General features: G+C 37.1%; 2 protein-coding genes and 1 long non-coding RNA gene across 5 annotated transcripts in view; 2 read left to right on the top strand and 1 right to left on the bottom strand.

Moving 5' to 3' along the window:
* Window positions 1-174: 174 nt before the first annotated feature.
* On the bottom strand, window positions 175-5,110 carry LOC107992279 (uncharacterized). 3 transcript variants are annotated; one of them, XM_051088299.1, is made up of 6 exons: window positions 4,641-5,110; window positions 2,458-2,553; window positions 2,306-2,364; window positions 1,753-1,802; window positions 714-859; window positions 175-629 (listed from the first exon to the last, which is right to left on the bottom strand). In XM_051088299.1, the coding sequence occupies exons 2-6, from the start codon at window positions 2,475-2,477 to the stop codon at window positions 428-430; spliced, it is 477 nt and encodes a 158-aa protein (XP_050944256.1). In that variant the 5' UTR covers window positions 2,478-2,553; window positions 4,641-5,110; the 3' UTR covers window positions 175-427. The 3 variants fall into 3 exon arrangements, with proteins under 3 accessions (XP_050944256.1, XP_050944254.1, XP_050944255.1); XM_051088297.1 differs by having other exon boundaries at window positions 2,458-2,558; window positions 4,641-5,059; XM_051088298.1 differs by having other exon boundaries at window positions 4,667-5,059.
* A 111-nt stretch (window positions 5,111-5,221) lies between these two features.
* Window positions 5,222-6,210, top strand: LOC127150576 (uncharacterized). Its single transcript, XR_007822980.1, has 2 exons — window positions 5,222-5,626; window positions 5,967-6,210. It is a non-coding gene; the product is annotated as an uncharacterized LOC127150576 (long non-coding RNA).
* A 2,313-nt stretch (window positions 6,211-8,523) lies between these two features.
* The window catches only part of LOC103491482 (uncharacterized), a 77,387-nt gene continuing 64,224 nt past the window's right edge, over window positions 8,524-21,686 (top strand). The window contains exons 1-4 of the mRNA XM_008451454.3: window positions 8,524-8,745; window positions 9,078-9,309; window positions 10,440-10,519; window positions 21,346-21,384. Of these exons, the coding sequence (XP_008449676.1) occupies window positions 8,530-8,745; window positions 9,078-9,309; window positions 10,440-10,519; window positions 21,346-21,384 (567 nt within the window). The 5' untranslated portion in view covers window positions 8,524-8,529. The remainder of the gene's footprint in view (window positions 8,746-9,077; window positions 9,310-10,439; window positions 10,520-21,345; window positions 21,385-21,686) is intronic.

Genomic DNA, 21,686 nt, shown 5'->3' with positions numbered 1-21,686 from the left:
GTTGGTGTTTGGCAGCTTGTTCGCCATTGAGTTTTCCTTGATAATGAGCTCAAATTTAAACCTATTGTTGTCAAACATTGTAAATTTGTATTGATATTGGAGTCTTTAGCAGCATGTTCGTTTCTTTTTCCTTTTTTTTTTTTTTTGGATTTTTATAAAAGAAGAAATACACCATTCTTTCAGTCAAAGATAATATTTAAAATATTAAGACAATGTTTCAAGAGGAGCTGCTCCTACCTATAAACAACCCGAATCAAGATGGGTTGCCTATGCATTCAAAAACAAGAATAGCCTACCGCAAAATTCAAAGATCAAGCGAGATCAACTTGTTAATGATAACAAACAAGTTAATTGAATAGATCAAAATGAGCACGTAAGTATTTACCAAAGAGGCTTACATGGCAAAAGAATGCCGGTGAGAGATTAGTCACATCTCCATAGATGACGGTCTTGCCAAGGCTTTCGACTTCTTTTCTTTCCTTTTCTTGCTTCCATTTTTATTTATCTTTTTTTTCTTCGGTTCCTCAATTGGTTGTGTGCCCTCTAAATGTAGCTGAACAGCTCTCAATGGGTCTGCCTGAAACACAGGGTGATTAAGAACAGTACCCATTTGCTTTCTCTCCTTCAATCTGATAAAATGAACCATCATTACAATAATGCATAAATAAGGATAAATTGCCAAACATGTCAAATAATGCTAACAAGCAACCTACATGAACTTTAGCCTAGACTTGCAATTTAGTTTTAACTCCGCTGCAGAAGGTTTTTGTTTTGTCGCCTCCAATCCAGGAAGAAACTCTGAAAGTGTAGAAAGATCAAAAGCCTTCAAGTCTCTTTTACGTCTACGATGGTTTTTCTTCTGTTACATATATTCAACTTTAGAATAATACTAAAAGAGCAAAATGAAAGCATGGTGACAAAAAATGCATCAATTATTCTCTCCTTTTTCTTCTTTTTTGGGTTTGGGGGGATACTTTATACAAGGAATTAGAACACTGAACCAATAAAAATGCTCCTATCCTAACTAGACCCAACTCCTAAGTGCCTCGTTATAGACAATCACTTCATATTATTGAACCAGCAATAATGCTAGTAACTAAAACGACTATTTTCAAATGTTAAAATTTGAAAGTAGAAAGATTGAAGCACTCCACGACAAATTTATCATAGCAGAGGATGACAATTTCAGGGCATACCAATAAACCCTTGTAACTACGTTTATGTGCACTGATGGATCCATAAATTTCATTGATGGGGGATTTATATCAATGAAGGAAAAATTAAAAATAAATGCATGAGATCTAAACCTAGGACACATGCAATTATTAGTATTATATCAATTTTATCTATATATATTATGTAAAGAGCATAAATTTGAGGGAGCTCACATCGGTGTTTATGTGGTTTCATGATTAATTTTTGACCTTCCAATGTTTGGTCATATTAAAAAAAACTTGGCTTAACTTTGACACAAATTATTATTACATGGCACTAACTACAACGGATACATGAGGTTGATTGTGCTTATCAACATATGTCGTACATCAAAAATTTCAAGAAAATTAGAGCTACAGTCAGTTTAAAAGATAAAAAGGAGAAACAAAAGATTGTTCGGGAACTATTCACATAATAAAAATGGAAGAGTATAGCCACCAATGACAAAAATGAAAAGGAATAGTAAGAAAACTGAATGGCCATAACTAGTGAAGAAATATAGAGCCGCAAAGTAATAGAATGAATAACTAATTTTACCTTAGTTATACTCTTTTGAGCATTCAAGGTAGCAATACTTTCTCCAACTCCTGCATGTAGCCAAATTTAGCATTTAATTGTTTATGATACCACAAACAACGTTCAACATCCCAAGAGTTAAATTGAAAATTCTAAACAAGAAAATGGTATTGAATTCGCAATTCTGAAAGGTGACCTTCCATTTATTCGGAAATCAAAAAATCAACTGAAAACACATTGATATTTGCTATGGAAAAGTACAAAAACAAGTTTTATAATGAAAACTGACAACTGAAGTAAAATTAGGCTTGTATTCTTTTGATAACCTGCACTGGGTGACCAATTCTGGTCTGCATCTTTCGCAATTTGCATCCCGTTAGCAAGATGCTATCAAATATGTTTTGTCATTTGTTAATCTATATTTCTGTATTCAAATAATGTTTCTTTAAAGGAGAAGCTCCAGTTATTTCAAATCAGATAGAGTCAATAAAATGAAAAGTTTTTTGAAACAAAGACAGTAAAGCAACTTATGGAACAAACACCATCAAGTTTAATGTCAGAAATCCAAACTCACTCTCATAAAACTGGACCTTCTTCTCAAATTTGCGTTCAGCTTTAGATTTCACATCCGACCTTCATGGACAACGGACAAATAAACTTAGGATTGATGAAAACAAAATAAGAAGCTACACATAAGAGAAGATAACTCAAAGCATACAGCCTTACCGGGATACTGGTTTGCCCATAATAACAACTTATGAGTTTTCTGATTACTTGAATCAAAAGATGGAATTTCCTCACCGACACTCAAATCAAAAACTTCTGCGCTTAGATCACAAAGTAGGATGATATTAGGACCTCCAAGTATAAACTAAAGTGTTAGATATCCAACACAGAAAAATATATGAAAAACACAAAAGATAGCATTGCAGAATCAGTGAAGAAATAATAATGTACGTTAATAGCCTTTTGAGAGGGTTGTCTTTCTCCCACAATCAACCCGCCATGAACTAACCTATCAAAATACGACCTCCCTTCCAACGAAACCTAACTCCTATTTATAACGAAACTACCTCTATCTAATTACCATTACACCCTTACTCTACTACTGTTCCAAAAGTACCACTATTATGCTAGGTCACCCATTACTCAAGTGTATAAGAGGAGGGGTAAAAAGGGTAATTCAACATAGACAACATGGTAGTTAGAGAGATCGGTGGTCCTAGAACCACGTGGCAGAAAAGGGGAGGGAATATATATGTGGGTATTTTGTACTAGGGTTGGTTATCATCTTTGTTATGTATTTTGAATGAACTTTGTTCATTAGGGAGAGGACAGCCATCTTATTTGGCTGGTATCATTTGAAGAACTATTTTTTGGTGTTGAAAGAATTCAATACAATAGTTTCCTCCCAGAATTCCGGTTGTTGTGTGTTCTGGTTTTATTAGTTTTGCAGGTTGTGTTGAAGCTTAGCATATTAGTACCCTCACATTATCTTGCCCTTCAAACACACCTTGAGGACAAGGTGTGGGATATATAGCAAAGCAACCATTACGATTTACAAGCACAATCAAAATACTGTTAGGTATCAACTTCCCTGCACTCAGAGAAATACACAACAAGAACTCTAAACAGTAATAACCACTTCAGAAGATGATATTCAATGAAAAATGTCCAACGATTACAAGATAATCTCAGATACTCATATAAAGCAAGAACACAGCACAAGACTAAGAACAAGAAGAAAAACATAAAGAGAAGATAGGGCAGAATTCAAGAGCTGCCTCCCTCTCCAAAAGCCTCAACAAGAGCTCCCAAAATGATCACACCTCCAAATAATTTCCAGAACCCCTCATAAACCCCTCACAGATGGTCCCCACTCGAGTAACCATTTATTTCTGTGCCAACATTCACTTCCGTACCAATATTCCCCATTTTTCCTCTTTTTCCCTTTCTCTGGTACGTGTTGATGATTGGGGGCTTAACAAATACCCATACCCCAAACTAACACTAAATAGGCTGGCCTGCATGACCTAAACATGCCTTCTAGACTTAGACTATACTTTATTATCACATTTAAACAACACACTCGGTCACAACTTAAAAGAAGTTATACTTTTCCAAACAAAGTCAACATATAAGTATGTTCATCACCACAATTTCTTGTAACTCAACAACTCATCATGCTTTAACATCCAAAAACACAGCAACACATTCAGCTCAAAAATCATCATAAAGCATACGAAGCATACTCTAAACAACTACTAAACTATTGGATATGTCCCTAAAACAATAAGAACGAGATTCTAAGATTGTAATTTTGTTGAAAACCTTAGCTGAAGCCAAAAAGGTTCAGAGGGAATGTTCTTGATCAAAATAACCTTAAACTTTAATTCAAAAACTCCAAGTTGTGACCGAGAGGAAAAGAAGTTATACTTTTCCGAACAAAGTCAATGTGATAGCTGAAGCCAAAAAGGTTAAAAGTGTCCGAGTGAAACTGTCTCAAAACAATTTAAAAATAATTAAATATGACTTCAGAAATCAACCAACGTAAAAGTGTGAATCAAATTTCAAGATAGCTTTAAAACGTGTAAGTGATACATTTTACTCTCGAACCAACCTAAAATGTATCCAAGAAGTCCCTACTAAATACTTACTAAATACAAATTTTCAAAATATAGTGATCCTGCCTCAAACATTATTTCTTGGGTTGGGTCGTCAGATTGCATTATTTTTAGTGAAAATAAGAGTGTTTGTAGGTAAGTTTCGAAGACAATCTGACTGAAGCTTTTTACCCAATCTCCCCTCTCGTTTTCACTTAAACAAGGTGGAATAAAACCAAGTAGATAAGAGATGATAAACTACCAAAACAAAGGAAAAGTTGTACAATCTATAGAATATGTACTCACTCAATGCAGAAAACAAAGTTATTTACTTTGTCCTCGAGGAAAGTTGTACACATCGTAGCCGGCGGCAACACAACTCAACGCAACTATGATGGAGAGCCAAGTGCGAGCGACGATCGGAGACTTCTGAGAAGGAGAGACGATCGGAGGTTGAGAGACTTCTGAGAAGGAAAGACGGCCGAAGACTGGAAAGGAGAGGGATTGAACGCCGGCGACGGCGTGAGATGAAAGGCCGAGTCTCCCGAGCGACGATCGGAGACTTCTGAGAAGAAGAGACCGGCTGGAGACTGAGAAGAAAAGACGATTGAACGCCGGCGACGGCGTGAGATAAGAGGCCGAGATGAGAGGGTCACAGAGACGATCGAGGCAGCGTGAAATTAGAACTCTTAGGCGTGAAATTGAAAATTACGAAGAAATCGACAAAACGACGCCATTATTTTGATTTTATCTTTCAAAAATAGTATGGTTTTGGAAAATTAATTTTGTTTTTTTATTAAAAATTGAAAATAAAAGGATGCAGCAAATGACTAAAATACTTTTACAATACCAACTATTTCATAAACCCTAAATCCTCAAAACTTTTTTGGGAAATTGCCAAAAATAGCTTAAAAAGGAGTGTTAAATGACTTTTGGGATAGTTTTTGAAAATAAAGAGTTTTAGGACAATTTATGTGTGAATGGACAAAAATGTCCTTCATTAAATTTCTCCTTCTCCTTCCCTTTCCCTTCTCTTCCACGTAAAAGCTTTCAACTTTCGCTTTCCCTTCTCTTTCGCGTAGAGTTGTTTCCTTTTCCATTCTCTTTTGTGTAGAACACCTGAAGTAAAAAAAAAAAAAAAAATCGCTCTGCTCCGATACTTTGCTCTGCTCTAATGTCGTTCGAAGATACTCCGACCATTCGTCTCTTGTCGTTCGTCGATCCTCTAGTGCATTTCGTCGCTCCTTCTTTTCAAACCATTCAATCAACTTTGAGCGTTTTCTCTTATTTCGGTGAGTTTCATCTCTAACCCATTTTTAATTTATTTGCTGTAAATATTTGGTTTAGGTATTTGTTGTGAGTTTCATCCGTAAATGTCTGGTTTAGGCTATTTTGGAATGGAATTATTTGCTGTAAATTAGTTTAGTCAAAGTTTGGTTTAGGTTCTTAGAAAGTTCAATGGGTAGTGAAAAATGAATTGAAGTAAAAGATTTAGTTTGTAAGAGTGCACTTGCAAGGAGTTTCAAGCTGAGCAACTACCATGCTCACATGTCATTGCTTCAGCACGAGATCGCAATATAAATGTTTATAGATTATGTGTTAATTATTACACCAATGAATGTTTGTTGGCAGCATATGCGGAGGCCGTCTACCTAATTGTAAATCAGTCAGCTTGGAAGACAAGCGAAGACTATCTACATATGATTGTTTTACCTCCGAAAGTAGTCAAAAGAGTTGAAGTAAAGAGATAGGTCACAACAGATTAACGTGTACTAATACAATTTCATATACCGAGAAGTCCAGCATACAAATTTAAAAATTTCTCTACCAATGTACTAATTATTACACTAATTAATGAATGTTCCTTTTCTTTCAATTTGTTATTTATCTATCTGGATGTCTTTTCTTAATGATGTCTCCAAACATTCTTACTTTATGTGCTTCTAGATAGATGAAGAAGACGAAAATAACAGCTGGCTTATTCATTTAGGAACACAAAAAACACAAACGTATTGACATAGATTTTAATTTGTTTAATATACAAACTGGTTTCACGATCGTTTAAATATAACTAAACGATCGTTTAAATATAACTAAACGATCGTTTAAAATAACTAAACGATCGTTTAAAATAACTAAACGATCGTTTAATGTAACTAAAAGATCGTTTAACGTAACTAAACGATCGTTTAAAATAACTAAACGATCGTTTAATTGTATTAAACGATCGTTTATATATTTCACACGACTATTCGTTTAGTTTGTAATTCTTTAATTTATATATTTTTTAATTCTTTGCTACTCAACTGCTTTAATTTATATATTAAGCGATCGTTTATATGTAATCACACTAATGTAAAAGATCGTGCATATATCTTTAAGCGATCGTTTAGTAAAGTCTAAACGATTTTCTTAATAAACATAAAAAATATTAAGCGATCGTTTACCTACAAGTAGTTTTGCAAACAAATATGATATTTGAATGTCATCAATTGACCATTCATAAACTACGTCTATTCTAATTTATATAACATCTATACTTGTGCATTATAGAGAAGAATCGATACATATTTTGCAACATACATGATATACAACTCCTACAAATCTCGCAACAAAGTTCAATACATAGGAGTGTTGGTCCATAATCGAAATGCCAATTGTTTTCTAAAGTAGGACATGTTTTCTTGACATAATGTATCTAAATCAAAACTAGCAGCTATGTACTCAAAATACTTAATGGTGAATACGCCACAATCACTATTATTTCGTTGTAGTGGAATGGAGTCGACAATGATAACTGGCCAAGGATGAGAAGGATTAATCTTGTATGCGGGTCCATCAGTCGATGTCGATGTCATAATTGAAGCCTGAACAAAAAGGAACAAATGAAATAATAATTGCATAAGAGACTGACTAAACATGTCATAATAGCATGGTGAAAGTTAAAATAAATAGTGAAAGTTTGGAAGGTGCGAGATACATGTGAGATAAACCACGAGGGCCTAAGAGACTTAACAAACATCAATAGAATCACTCCAAATGGATTAACAGGGGTACCAATTTCATTTTGAAATAAATAGTGAAAGTTTGGAATGTGCGAGATGTGTGCGAGATACGCTCGAGATACATGCGAGATAAACCATGAGGGCCTAAGAGACTTACTAAACATCAATAGAATCACTCCAAATGGATTAGCAGGGGTACCAATTTCATTTCGAAATAAATAGTGAAAGTTTGGAATGTGCGAGATGTGTGCGAGATTCGTGCGAGATAAACCATGAGGGCCCAAGAGACTTACTAAACATCAATAGAATCACTCCAAATGGATTAGCAGGGGTACCAATTTCATTTCGAAATAAATAGTGAAAGTTTGGAATGTGCAAGATGTGTGCGAGATACGTGCGAGATAAACCATGAGGGCCTAAGAGACTTACTAAACATCAATAGAATCACTCCAAATGGATTAGCAGGGGTACCAATTTCATTTCGAAATAAATAGTGAAAGTTTGGAATGTGCGAGATGTGTGCGAGATACGTGCGAGATAAACCATGAAGGCCTAAGAGACTTACTAATTTCCAGCAAATAAGTCGATTCCAAAAAAGCCTAAACCAGATGGATGAAACTCACAACAAATACCTAAACCAAACATTTACAGCAAATAAATTAAAAATGGGTTAGAGATAAAACTCACTGAAATAAGAGAAAAGACTCAAAGTTAATTTAATGGGTCGAAAAGGAGAAGCAACGAAATGCAATGGAGGACCAATGAACGGCAAGTGATGAACGATCGAAGTATCTTCGAAGAGTAGAGTGTAGGAATAGAGCGGGAAATTTCAAAAGCCAACAAAAGACGATTTTTTTTTTTTACTTGAGGTGTTCTACGCGAAAGAGAAGGGAAAGAGAAACAACTGTACGCGAAAGAGAAGGGAAAGCCAAAGTTGAAAGTTTTTACGTGGAAGAGAAAGGAAAGGGAAAGAGAAATTTAATGAAGGACATTTTTGTACATTCACACCTAAATTGTCCTAAAACCCTTTATTTTCAAAAACTATCCCAAAAGTCATTTAACCCTCCTTTTTTAAGTTATTTTTGGCAATTTCCAAAAAAAGAAAAAAGTTGTATTTTCTGAAAGGGCAAATCTGACCACTTCCCCTTAATTAATAATAATAATAAAAAAAATCCCCTAAGACTGTAAACATGCGAATTGGGCAGCGGTTGATGAAACGCTTGGGCGGTTCTCCCTCACGTCTCATGGCCTCCCACCATCTTCACACTGCTACTGCTAGTGCTTCCCATATCTGCAGAAATTTCTTGGGATTCGTTTTCACCTCCAAATTTCCCGTTCCTTTTCGTTTCTCTACTTCTTCTTCGAGGATTCATTCTTTTCCCTCCTCCCTTCTGCTATCCCCAAAGGTATCCCACTTTCTGCTAATTCCTACTTCTTGTTCTTATTTGATTCTGCTATTTACGAACTAACCTAGTTTCATAACATTAAGAGCCTCAGTAATGGCGGGGTGTTATAGTGTAGATGTGAAATGGGTGAAGTATAATATTCTTGTTGCAAGTGTAGTTCGAGAAATCACTTTTAGTAGAATGTGGAAGATACCCATCGTTGCAATGACCTTTTAATTTATTGTGTCTACTCTAATTGCTGCGTTTGGTTTTATTCAAAGCAATGTGCAACTTTTGCCTTTGTTTTTTGCTGCAGTTTTGACTTTTGTTAAGGAATTTTCTCTGTTTCTCAGGGTTACTGCAGTTCATCCGGAAGTATAAATTCTTCCAATATCATAGATACTATTGCAACTTATCATGGTAGTTCTGCATCTACTAGACGCCAGTCAATGGTGCAATTCCAAGATTCATTGTCGAACTCGCTTACGTTCAAAGAAGATACTGGAATTGATAATCCTGCAGATGCTAGAGTCATGCTCATTGATGGCACATCAATCATTTTTAGAGCATACTACAAGCTTTTGGGTATGTTACACATGTCAGTTAGAATGCTTTAGTTTGACTTAGTTTGTTATTTAAGTTCTTATAATGTGAATATTTTATTAGAATGAATAATTTGTTTCATACACGAGGACAATACTCCTATTTATAAAGTTTTATTACAAGTGGGGTAAAAAGGAAAGTAACTTAGAATATTAACTAATTACCCAATTAACCCCTATTCTTCTTACATCATTCTACCCTCCAAAAAGAAAACTCGTTGCAAGTTTTATAAAGAAAAAAGTTGTGAAGCAAATAATGAATCAAATAAACTTGTTCAACGGTGTGAAGACTAAAGAGTCTTGGAGAAATCTTGGAAGAATTTTGGAGTAGGAAGAAATCTTGGAAGAATTATTGGTACATGTGGGGTAAAAAGGGAATTAACCTAGACTTTTATCCAATCACCCAATTAGCTCCATTCTTATTACATCATCTTAACATATATTTTCAATTTGTATTTTCACTGGCAATGGTTTATGTGCCAAGAGGATGATTGATAACAGAAAAGTAGTCCACTTAAACCCGTTGGTAAAGATAAGTATACATTAAATTCTGCCATTTATATTTTGTTGTTAAGAAACACAAACAATCTTCATTAATAAAAACAAGATATACAAAAATGGAGACGAGATCTCTCCCATCCATCAAATTAAGAAGTCCCCAATAGGCATTAATTTGCATCAAATTAAAATTACAGAACTGAGGGAGCAAAAAACACCAGGTTGATGAAACAATCTAACTAGCTCTCTGCATTCATCATGAGAGGATTGACTGCCTTAAAAAGTCCTGTTGTTACCCATAATAGCACTACCACTGAATTGAATCATAACACTCTAGCTTTGCCCCCCCAAAAAGAAGAACCATAAATTAACTGAAAACAAGTTAAATCCTCCGAACACCCGGCTTAAGTGCAATGCTTGGATTGACATTCTAAGTGTTTAAAAAAGTGTTTATAAGTGCAAAAAAGAGCTTTTATAAACATTTAGAAAGTCAATTGAAACGCATCCTAAATTTAAGATTTGGAAAAGACTAGATCAACCAAAAGGAACATACGTTTTTACAATATTTACTTCATTGATTTAATTTGTTTGTTTGGATTTTTGTTGTGGGAGCAGCAAAGCTTCATCATGGCCATTTATCACATGCGGATGGAAATGGAGATTGGGTGCTAACTATATTTACTGCTTTGTCACTTGTAAGTAACATTCTTATTAGGTTCCTGTTTTAAAATGTTATTTACTATTGTTTTCCAACAATGATATATATTTTACTAATCGTGACTCAAACCTTGGTGCTATCGTTTCTCAACATGTTTTGTTCTATCATGTTGAACTGGATTGTTGGCGATGCTAATGGCTGCCTTGTTATCACAAAATAGTTTCATTGGTATCTTACACTTCTGATGAAGATCATACAAAACTATATGGAGCCAAATTTCCTCACATATCCTCAAACTCATAGCCCTGTACTCGGCCTCAACACTGCTTCTAGCTATAACCCCTTGCTTCTTACTCTTCCAAGTTATAAGATTGCCCCATACAAATGTACAATAACCGGAGGTAGTTTTCCTATGAACAATAGACCTTGCCCAGTCTGAATCATTATAAGCCTCAATAGTTTTCTTGTCCATCTTTCTGAACATCAATCATTTACTAGGAGTTGTTTTTAAGTATCTCAGTATTCTATTTACAGCCTTCATGTGTTCCTCATAGGGAGTCTGCACGAACTGGTTCACAATACTCACAGTAAAGGAAATATTTGGTTGAGTATGGAACAAGTAAATCAACTTATCCATAAGGCACTGGTATTGTTCTTTATCACTTGAAACTTTATCATATGAATTTCCCAGTTTATTGTTGAATTCAATGGGAGTATCAACATGATGACACCCCAACATACCTGTCTCGGTCAGCAAATCAAGAGTATACTTCCTCTGAGATACGAAGATACCTTCTTTAGATTTGGCTACCTCCAGTCAAAGGAAATATTTCAAAATTTTCAAGTTTTTGATTTTAAACTCATCACCCATCCTCTTTTTCAATGGGATGATTTTAGCGGGGTCGTCCCCAGATAAAGCGATGTCATCAACATAAACAATCAATACTGTAGCCTTCCTAGCCTTGGAGACATTGTAAACAAAGTATGGTTAGAGTTCCTCTGACTATGCCTTAGGGACTTGACAAAGGTAGTAAACCTATCAAACCATGGTTTAGGTAGCTGTTTCAAACCATATAAACATTTTTGAAGTTTACACCCTTGATGAAGGAACTGAGTTTCAAACCCTGAGGGAGGGCTCATAGACTTCCTTCTCTAGGTTCCCATTCAGGAACAATGTTCTTAACATCTAACTGATAAAGAGGCCAATTTTTGTTCACAGCAACAGATAGCAGAACTCTAACAGTATTTAGTTTCTCCAAAAGTTTTTGAATAATCAACACAATAGGTTTGAGTGAACCCTTTTGCAACTAACCTCGCCTTGTGTATGTCAAGGATTCTATCTGCCTTGTATTTGAGAGTGAACACCCATTTGAAGCCCACAGTTTTATGTCCCTTGAGTAAAGCGCAGATCTCCTAAGTCTTATTCTTCTTGAGGGCGTTCATCTCTTCCATGACAACATTTTTCCACTCAGGACATTCTAAAGCAATGAGGATATTTTTTAGTATCACGATAGAGTCAAGGCTGGCGGTGAAGGATCTAAATTGAGGAGATAGGTTCTTATAAGAAACTTAGTTAGCAATAGAGTGTTTAGTGTAGGACTTGGTACCCTTCCTTAGTGCCATAGGTAGATCAAGAAACAGATCATACTTACTGAGTATTTTCTTAATGAACCCCCCTAATTTCATTTTTAGTAACTCTTGCATTGACCTCATTTTCATCATTTACCCTTTCCATCTAGGATGACCTCAGTATCAAACATTACCTTGTTCACCTATATTTTCAGGAATAGTTGTCTCGGACCTTTCACTTTCACTAATTTTACTGTCAATATGTAAATCAATAGAATCAGTCATACCTTGATCTCGTAAAGGTCCATAATCTTGGACCAGAGTCGGATGATTAATAGGAGATCCAACTTCCTTTCTAAGATTCTTTCTATAGTAGGTTTTCCAATGAACTTGGTTCGTAGCTATGACTATGTAGTGAGAATCTGGGCTTGGTATAGTAACGAGAGTAGGACTGGTAGACTCTAAGGATGTCACCTAGTTAGAGTTAGACTCTTCACTCTCACTCTCGCCCTGAAGAAGGCTAACGGGAAAGAAAGGACGATTCTCAAGAAAGATAACATCCATGGAGACAAAGTACCTACAAGAAGATGAATGAAAACATTTATAGCCTCGTTGATGCAGAGGGTAATTGTGGTCGGTTGCTTTTTAAATATAGTAGGAGAAATAAAAATAATGTCGCACGTGGGAATGAAGAAAGAAATAAGGGAGAGGGGACCACTCAGGTGGGACCGACAGTTAGTTAGAAGAAAGAGATAATAGAAGGGAAGGGAGGCAGATAAGGGGAGGAAGAATTTGGAGAAGTAGAGAGGCTGCATAACTCCTTGCGAGAGAAGGAGAAGCAGAGGATCCAAGTTCCTTGTTCATTGTTCTTACATCTTGAGTTTATGTTATTCAAAGAGTCTTCTTTGAATTCGTGTTACTTGAAATTCATTGTTCTTAGTTGATTGTTCCTTCATTGAATCTGTAATCGTCAAAACCTAGGAAAACAGAGGAAAATGGCGAAGAAGGTTGAAGAGAAGTTTGAATATGTCGATCAGGAGATTTTCGAGATGCGAGTATAGCTTTTGAAACTACCGACGATCGAAGAAAACTTATCCTCAATGGCGAAGAACATTGAGCAGATTGGATTAGAAGTCAAAAAACAATAGCAGCAACAACTACTAATGAAATACATCAAAGGCATAATTGGAGAGAAATCCACAACGACGAGAAATACAAAAGGTTCATCTAGTAAAGCGAAGGCGAGCGAAGGGATGGTACTTGAGCTTACTGAAGAATCGAAGATGAATAAGAAAGCTGAAGAAGGGAAATTGACTGATTGGAGTAAATTCAAGAAGGTAGAAATGTCAGTATTCAACGGCACGAACCTTGACTTATGGCTATTTAGAGCCGATTGATTCTTCAAGATTCGTAACCTGACGGATTTAGAGAAGCTAACGGTGGCAGTCATCAGTTTCGATGGACCGACGCTTGACTAGTATCGATCTCATGATGAATGGAAATCCTTTAAAGATTGGGCGGATTTGAAATAAAGGATGCTCGTCCGATTCTGATCAATTAGAGATGGAACACTGGTGGGAAGGTTCCTTGCAATCAAGCAAGAGACGACAGCAGAGGAATACCAGAATCGATTTGATAAGTTGCTTGCTCCAGTTCCATTTTTGCAGATGGTAGTCCTGGAAGAGACATTCATGAATGGGCTGGCTAAGGCCATGGTTGAAATCTGAAGTTGAGTGTCTAGAGCCCATTGGGCTGGCCCAAATGATGAAGTTGCACTGAAGATAGAGAACAGGGAAATGATTCGAAGAGAGGCCGGTCTCATAAGTGTATATGGAGGTAAATCTCAATTCAATTTACCTAATTCTAAAGCTACTGCAAACGTGAATACAAATGAAACTCAGGCAGGTGAAAATTTACCAAAGAGAACGATAACACTCAGAGAAGTGACGACGGGGGATAATCGCTCGTAAGGGCCAACAGAAAGATTATCAGATGCAAAATTCCAATCACGGAGAGAAAAGGGATTGTGCTTCAATTGTGAGGAAAGATATCATGCTGGGCATCGTTTTGTAAAGCAAAAGAATAGAAAGAATTGAGAATGTTGGTGGTCCGAGAGAATGGGGAAGAATTGGAGATCATTGAGGAGGAACCTTATGATGGAGAAACTGAAGTGAAGACAATTGAAGTAGGTACAATGGAGAACCTTAATATCGAATTATCAATAAACTCAGTGGTAGGGTTTAACCAACCCAGGGATTATGAAGGTAAAGGGAAAAGTAAAAAATGAAGATGTAATCATACTTATTGATTGCGGAGCAACCCACAATTTTATTTCTGATAAGTTGGTAAGCACCTTGAGTTTACCTATGAAAGAAACTTCAAACTATGGAGTCATTCTGGGATCAGGGACTGCCATTAAAGAGAAGAGAGTTTATGGGAATATAGAAGTAATGGTGGGAGAATGGAAGATAACAGATAGTTTCTTGCCATTAGAGTTGGGAGGGGTAGATGTCATCCTAGGAATGCAATGGCTGCACTCCTTAGGAGTAACTGAAGTGGATTGGAGAAATTTGATTATGACATTTCAACATGAAGGAAAGAAGATAGTGATTAGAGGGGACTCAAGTTTGACAAAAACCGGAGTTAGTTTGAAGAGTATGATGAAATCATGGGATGCGGATGATCATGGGCTTCTGGTTGAGTGCAGAGCCATGGAAAGTAGTTTGACTGTGGAGGAAATGTATGATGAGGAGCTGGTGCCAACCATTGATAATTCGATCCCTGCCCTGCTGGACAAGTACAATGATGCCTTCGATTAGCTAGAAAAGTTACCAATGAAAAGAGGGATTGAACATCACATTCATCTAAAAAAGGGAACTAATCCTGTGAATGTGAGACCATACAGGTATGCTTATCAGCAAAAGGAGGAGATGGAGAGATTGGTGGATGAGATGTTATCTTTAGGTATCATTTGGCCAAGCACAAGTCCATACTCTAGTCCAGTGTTGCATGGACTATAGGGCGTTAAATAATGTTACCATTCCTGATAAATTCCCTATACCAGTGATTGAAGAGCTCTATGATGAATTGAATGGTGGTAATATGTTCTCCAAAATAGACCTTAAGGTGGGATATCATCAAATTAGGATGCATTAGGAAGATGTGGAGAAAATGGCTTTTCCAACTCATGAGGGTCATTATGAGTTTTTGGTTATGCCATTTGGGCTGATCAATGCTCCATCTATACTTTTCAAGCACTGATGAATACCATATTTAGACTTTATATGAGATGATTTGTGTTGGTGTTCTTCGATGATATACTCGTATATAGCAGAGGCCTAGAGGAATATTTACAACATTTAGAGTTGGTATTGGAAATACTTAGAGAGTGAATTGTATGCAAATCTGGGGAAGTGCAACTTTGCTAAAGCTCGTGTGGGGTATCTGAGGCATATCTATCTGAGAAGGGAGTGGAGGTAGACCTAGTAAAGATAAGGGTAATTAAGGAGTGGCCTACTCCGACCAATGTATGTGAAGTGAGTGGATTCTTGGGATGGACATGATACTATAGAAGGTTTGTTCAGAATTATGGGAGCATTGTTGGGCCCTAACTCAATTGTTGAGAGTGAGAGTGTACAAATGGTCCGAAGAAGCAAATGTGGCTTTTGAGAAATTGAAAAGGGCCATGATGACATTGCCAGTTTTAGCCATGCTAGACTTCAATTTGCTCTTTGAGATAGAAATTGATGCATCGAGATATGGGGTGGGACCAGTGTTGACGCAAGTAAGAAAACCAATAGCGTATTTCAGCAGAACTTTATGTATGAGGGATGGGGTGAGACCGGTATATGAGAGGGAATTGATAGTTGTTGTGTTTGCGGTACAAAGGTGGCGATCATATTTATTGGGAAGGAAATTTGTGGTAAAAACGGATTAGAGATCACTGAAATTTTTACTTGAACAAAGAGTGATCCAATCGCAGTACCAAAAATGGATAGCCAAGCTGTTGGGATATTCTTTTGAAGTGGTATATAAACCAGGGTTAGAAAATAAAGCAGTAAATGCCCTGTCCAAAGTTCCACCTACAGTTCACTTGAACCATTTTTCAGCCCCAACATTGTTAGATTTGGCAATCATTCAAGATGAGGTGGAGAAGGATCAACAATTGAAGGAAATTAAAAGCAAGATAGAAGAACAGAAGCTAGAAGTACCAGACTTTACGGTACAACAGGGAGTTCTGAAATTCAAGGGAAGGGTAGTGATTTCAAAAACCTGCTCTTTACAGCCTACAATATTGCACACATATCTTGACTCTGTATTTGGCGGTCATTCTGGTTTTCTGAGAACTTGTAAAAGAATAATAGGGGAATTGTACTAGGAAGGGATGAAAAGAGATGTTAAAAAATATTGCGAAGAGTGCTTAATCTGCCAAAGAAACAAAATGTTAGCCCTATCACCAGCAGGTTTATTAATGCCATTATAAATTCCAGATGTTTATGGAAGGATTACCTAAGGTAGTAGGGTGGGAAGTAATCCTAGTAGTAGTGGATCAGATGAGTAAATATGCTCATTTCATAGCTTTAAAACATCCATCGAAAACTGTGGTAGAGGTGTTTGTGAAGGAAGTGATAAGGCTGCACGGTTATCCAAAATCAATTGTATCAGATTGGGATGAAGTTTTCATTAGCAATTTCTGGAATGAAATGTTCAGGTTGGCAGGAACCAAGTTGCATAAGAGTTCAGCGTACCATCCTCAATCAGATGGACAGAAGGAAGTGGTCAACAAAGGGGTAGAAGCTTATTTAAAATGCTTTTGCAAAGAGAGATCGAAGGATTGGATCAATTGGCTACATTGGGACAAATATTGGTACAACACAACGTACCACAGTTCTATTGGAGTGACTCGTTTCCAAACAGTTTATGGGAGGCTACCCCACTGTTAATACATTATGGAGATATGGAGACCTCGAATTCCACATTAGATCAACAATTGAAAGACAGAGATATTGCCCTTCGAGCTTTGAAAGAGCATCTCCAAGCAGTGCACGAGAAAATGAAAAAGTATGCTTACTTGAAGAGGAGAGCAACGGAGTTCCAAACGGGAGATATGGTGTTTTTAGAAATCAGCCATATAGACAAACATCCTTGAGGAAGAAATGGAATGAGAAACTATTGCCCAAGTACCTTGGGCCATATAAAATTTTAGAAAAGATAGGGCCAGTAGCATACAAATTGGAACTCTTAAACACAGCTGCAATAACACCCCGTCTTCAATGTATCATAGTTGAAAAAGGCATTAGGGGATCATACTCAAGTGCACTAGCTTAGACCTTACGTGAATGAGAATCATGAATGGTTAACTTAACCAAAGGTCTTTGGGTATCGAAAGAATCCAACTACAAAAGAATGGGAGGCATTAATTAGCTGGAAAGGACTACCTTCACATGAAGCTACTTGGGAAGATTGTAGTGATTTCAAACAACAATTTTATGACTTCCACCTTGAGAACAAGGTGGATTTGGAGGAGGAGAGTAATGTTATACCCACCGTTGCTTTTTAAATATAGTAGGAGAAATAAAAATAACATTGCACGTGGGAATGAAGAAAAAAATAAGGGAAAGGGGGACCACTCAGGTGGGATCAATAGTTAGTTAGAAGAAAGAGATAAAAGAAGAGAAAGGAGAGGCATAGAAGGGGAGGAAGAATTTGGAGAAGTAGAGAAGGTGCATAACTCCTTGCGAGAGAAGAAGCAGAGGGTCCAGGTTCCTTGTTCATTGTTCTTACGTCTTGAGTTTTTGTTATTTGAAGAGTTATTGTTCTTTGAATTATTGTTACTTGAATTTCATTATTCTTAGTTGATTGTTCTTTCATTGAATCTGTAATCGTGATCAATTCTCATTGAATCGCAGAAATCACTTATCATTATAATTTTCATAGAAATATCAATATATATAGACACTTTTGTGGTGTTATATCAGTAACCAACAAAAAGACAAGCCTAAGCCCGAGGGGTAAACTTAGATGGGTTAGGCCATGGTTATGAACATAGGCAGTGAACCCGAATACCCCAAGAGGAACATAAAAAATGAGGCGGGTAGAGGGGTATGACTCTTTAAGACACTCTAAGGGGGTTTGGAGATTTAGGACATGAGTAGACATTCAGTTGATAAGATGAGTTGCAGTGAGAACATCGCCCCAGAGATAGGAAGGAAGGAAAGTAGATAACATAAGAGAACGAGCGACTTCGACAACACAAGAGAATGAGAGACTTCCAAAAGGTGAGGGTTTTTGCGCTTGGCTACCCCATTTTGTTGAGGTGATGACATAGGAACTTTGGTGGACAATGCCTTTGGAGAACAAATAATTTTTGAAGGGGTGGTTTTGGAACTCACAACCATTATCACTTCGCAAAATAGCGATATTTATATTGAACTGTGTTTCTATGGTATTATAGAAGTCCTTGAAGATTGAGGTGACCTCAGATTTGTCGGTGACGAGAAAGACCCATGTAAGACGGGTATGGTCATCAATAAAGGTTACGAACCACCATTTCCCAGATGAGGTAGTTATCTTGGATGGTGCCCTGACATCACTATGAATAAGAGTGAAAGGGTGGGTTGGTTTGTATGGTTGTGAAGGAAAAGGAACCCGATGTTGTTTAGCTCGAATACATACACCATAAGATAAGGTAGACATATCAATTTTAGAGAAAAGATGAGGAAATAGATGTTTCATATATTGGAAATTAGGGTGGCCTAAACGAAAATGCCACAACATACAGTCTTGTTCAAACTAGTAAAATAGGAAGGTAAAAGACTAGTCCTAAAAATGGTACTAGAAGAGGTCGTCATCAAGGAGGTAGAGTCCCCTACTATGCTAGATAATGCCAGTCATCTTCCTCGAGTTCAAGTCTTGAGAAGAGACAAAATTAGGTAAGAATATTGCTTTGCAGTTTAACTCATGAGTAATCTTGCTTATAAAAAGCAAATGATAAGAAATTCTGGACACATGCAAAACATTATGTAAGGAGAGCCCTGCATTAGGAGAAATCTTCCCCTTCCCAGCAGTGGGGGCCAAGGAGCCATTTGCAAATTGTTTCGTTGCCAGTAGATGGAATACAAGACACAAAATGTTCAGAGGAACCAATCAAATGATCTGTCGCGCCAAAAATCCAGAATCCAGAATCGAGGGGTTCTTTCCATCAACACTAATAAGACCAAAGGGTTAAGGTATACTTGATTGGACAATGGCATCTAAAGTAGCAGGACTGGGATCGGTCTAATTCCTAGGTGGATTAGGTGGTTGAGAAGGTCTAGCAGACTCACTCATATACGCCCGCCCTGTGTTCTGTTTGTCGTTGAGAGAACGTTTCTTACCTTATGGGGGACGACCATGTAACTTCCAAAATTGTTCTTTGGCATGCCATTGTTTTTTACAATGCTCACAGACATGAATTGGTTTTCCATTGTGCTTGTCACTGGTACTGGTAGAGGATCGTGCACTATAAGTTGTGAAGTCAATAATAGGAGTTGCCAAAATACTCATAGCACTTGTGCGATCCTCATCGAGGCAAATTTTAGAATAGACTTCCATCAAGGGAATCGGTCTCTTGCTTAGTATACGCCCTCAACTACATCAAACCTAGGATTAAGACATCAAAAAAGTCATAAATCCTGTTAATCTCTTCAATTCTAGAGTATTGTAAACCATGACTAGGACTGCTTCAGACTAGTTCTCTGCATAGGTCCATTTCTGGCAGATATGAAAAAACTTATTAAAAAAGGATGTGACATCCATTGTACCTTACTTGCACTCATGAACTTGCTTCCTTAGCGTGTATAGGCAAGAAACATTCTGACGTTTGGAGTAGAGTGTGTCTGGGTCGTGTCCCGAATATCTTTGGCTGTTGTAGCATAGAGTAATGGCTTGCCAATATGGGGTTTCATACTGTTGATCAATATGGATGGAAGAAGAGAATCCTATCCCTTCCAGTATCGTTTTTGTGGGTCGCTCGGTGGAGGATGAGGTATTTCTTGTTAGAAAACTAAATTTATGTCGTCCTTCAAGGACCATTTCCACTGACTGAGACCATGAGAAATAGTTATTACCATTCAACTTTTCCCTTGAAAGATGATATCTTGTAGACTGTGCCACTGTATTAGTTGCATAAAAAGAGGATAAAGTGGGGAACGGGGTTACCAGACTTTTAGAATACATTGGTACAGGAGTGTTGGATGTTGTCCCTAAGGTAGCCTCAACTTTTGCAATCTGTTGTCGAAGCTCTTTCTATTGCTGTTGAGCTATACCTGAGGAAGCTTGCACGGTAGGGTAGGAATGAACTGAAGATTCGCCAATCTCAAATGTTGAATGAATTTGAGGATTCTTAACATCGGGGGATGATAACTAAGGTCAGTGGGTGGCAGGGCATACAGATTTAACGGTAGAAGCGATGGTGGCCAACCGAAATTAGGTGGTAGTAAATGAATCGGGGCGTGGGGAGCAATATAGGCCGTGGATGAAGAAGAGGGTTGCACAGATGGGATGGTCGGCACTGTCTGAGGAAGATGGACCGGCGCGTGGCGACGTTTGGCGGCACGGACGACGACAGAATCAATGAGAATGCATTGGTCAGCGTTGTCTGAAGGCGGCAGAACCATTCGTCCATAGTAGCACTGATCCGAGCATCGACGATGGCGGTAAAACCGGCGGCTGTCTCCTTTGTTCGATTTTCATCGATAGTTATGTTGTCTAGGGTTTGTTTAATGTTCCGCTTTGAAACCATATTGAAAGTAGAGACAAAGAACGCACAGATTTACGTGGAAACTTGAGTATCGGGAGAAAAACCACGATATTTTGTTCTTATTATTTTATAATAATAAAAAAGGTACAATAGAGGGAAAATTTATAGGCAACACGAGCCTAATTAAAAGATTAAAAAATTAGGGCAAAGTAAATCTTAACTACCCATGAGATTTCATCAAAAAAGCCCAAACCCACTATTTCTAACAATAACTTTTGAGTCGAAGTAAAGTCCTAACGTTTCGTTAATTTTTACCCACTTGACTGCACTTGTGTTTCTCAGTGTCTTACTGGATCGCTTTTTGTTTCTTAGCAAAAGAAGACGGGTTGTCCTGCCAATTTTGATAGACTTAGTTTATGATAGAGAATAATATTCTAAGATCTTATATCTATTATATATTTTTTGCTAAAAGCATCTGTGATTTTTCTGCAAGTAAAAGTTCTGTTTGGTATACTGGTTAATGTGCTTTGTCACTATTATTATTCTCTTTGCAGATTGTTGATGTTCTGGAGTTTATGCCTTCTCATGTGGCGGTAACTTTTCTTTTTCCCTCAACACCCTTTTCAATTAGTTATTCGAAACATTCACCACTCTTTGTTTGGTCTTTGAGATTTGACTTTTGGGTTTGATTTTTATTTGATTTGTTGTTGTAAAATTTTTGGGTTTCATTAATCCTTCCGTTTGGTTCTTATTTTTAACTATTTAGCTTTTCTTGGCTAAAAATGAGAGAGGATGGCATCGTTGGTGGGGAGGGGGAAATATGAGAGGTGACAGGGGATGAAGAAAGAATATTTTTAAATAATTTTTGCTCACATCAACAAAATTAAACTAGAAC

Source organism: Cucumis melo, chromosome 8 (genome assembly GCF_025177605.1).
Source record: "Cucumis melo cultivar AY chromosome 8, USDA_Cmelo_AY_1.0, whole genome shotgun sequence".
Classification (NCBI taxonomy): Eukaryota; Viridiplantae; Streptophyta; class Magnoliopsida; order Cucurbitales; family Cucurbitaceae; genus Cucumis; species Cucumis melo.
Note: the sequence above shows the minus strand (reverse complement) of the source record. Positions and strands in the feature narration are given on the sequence as shown.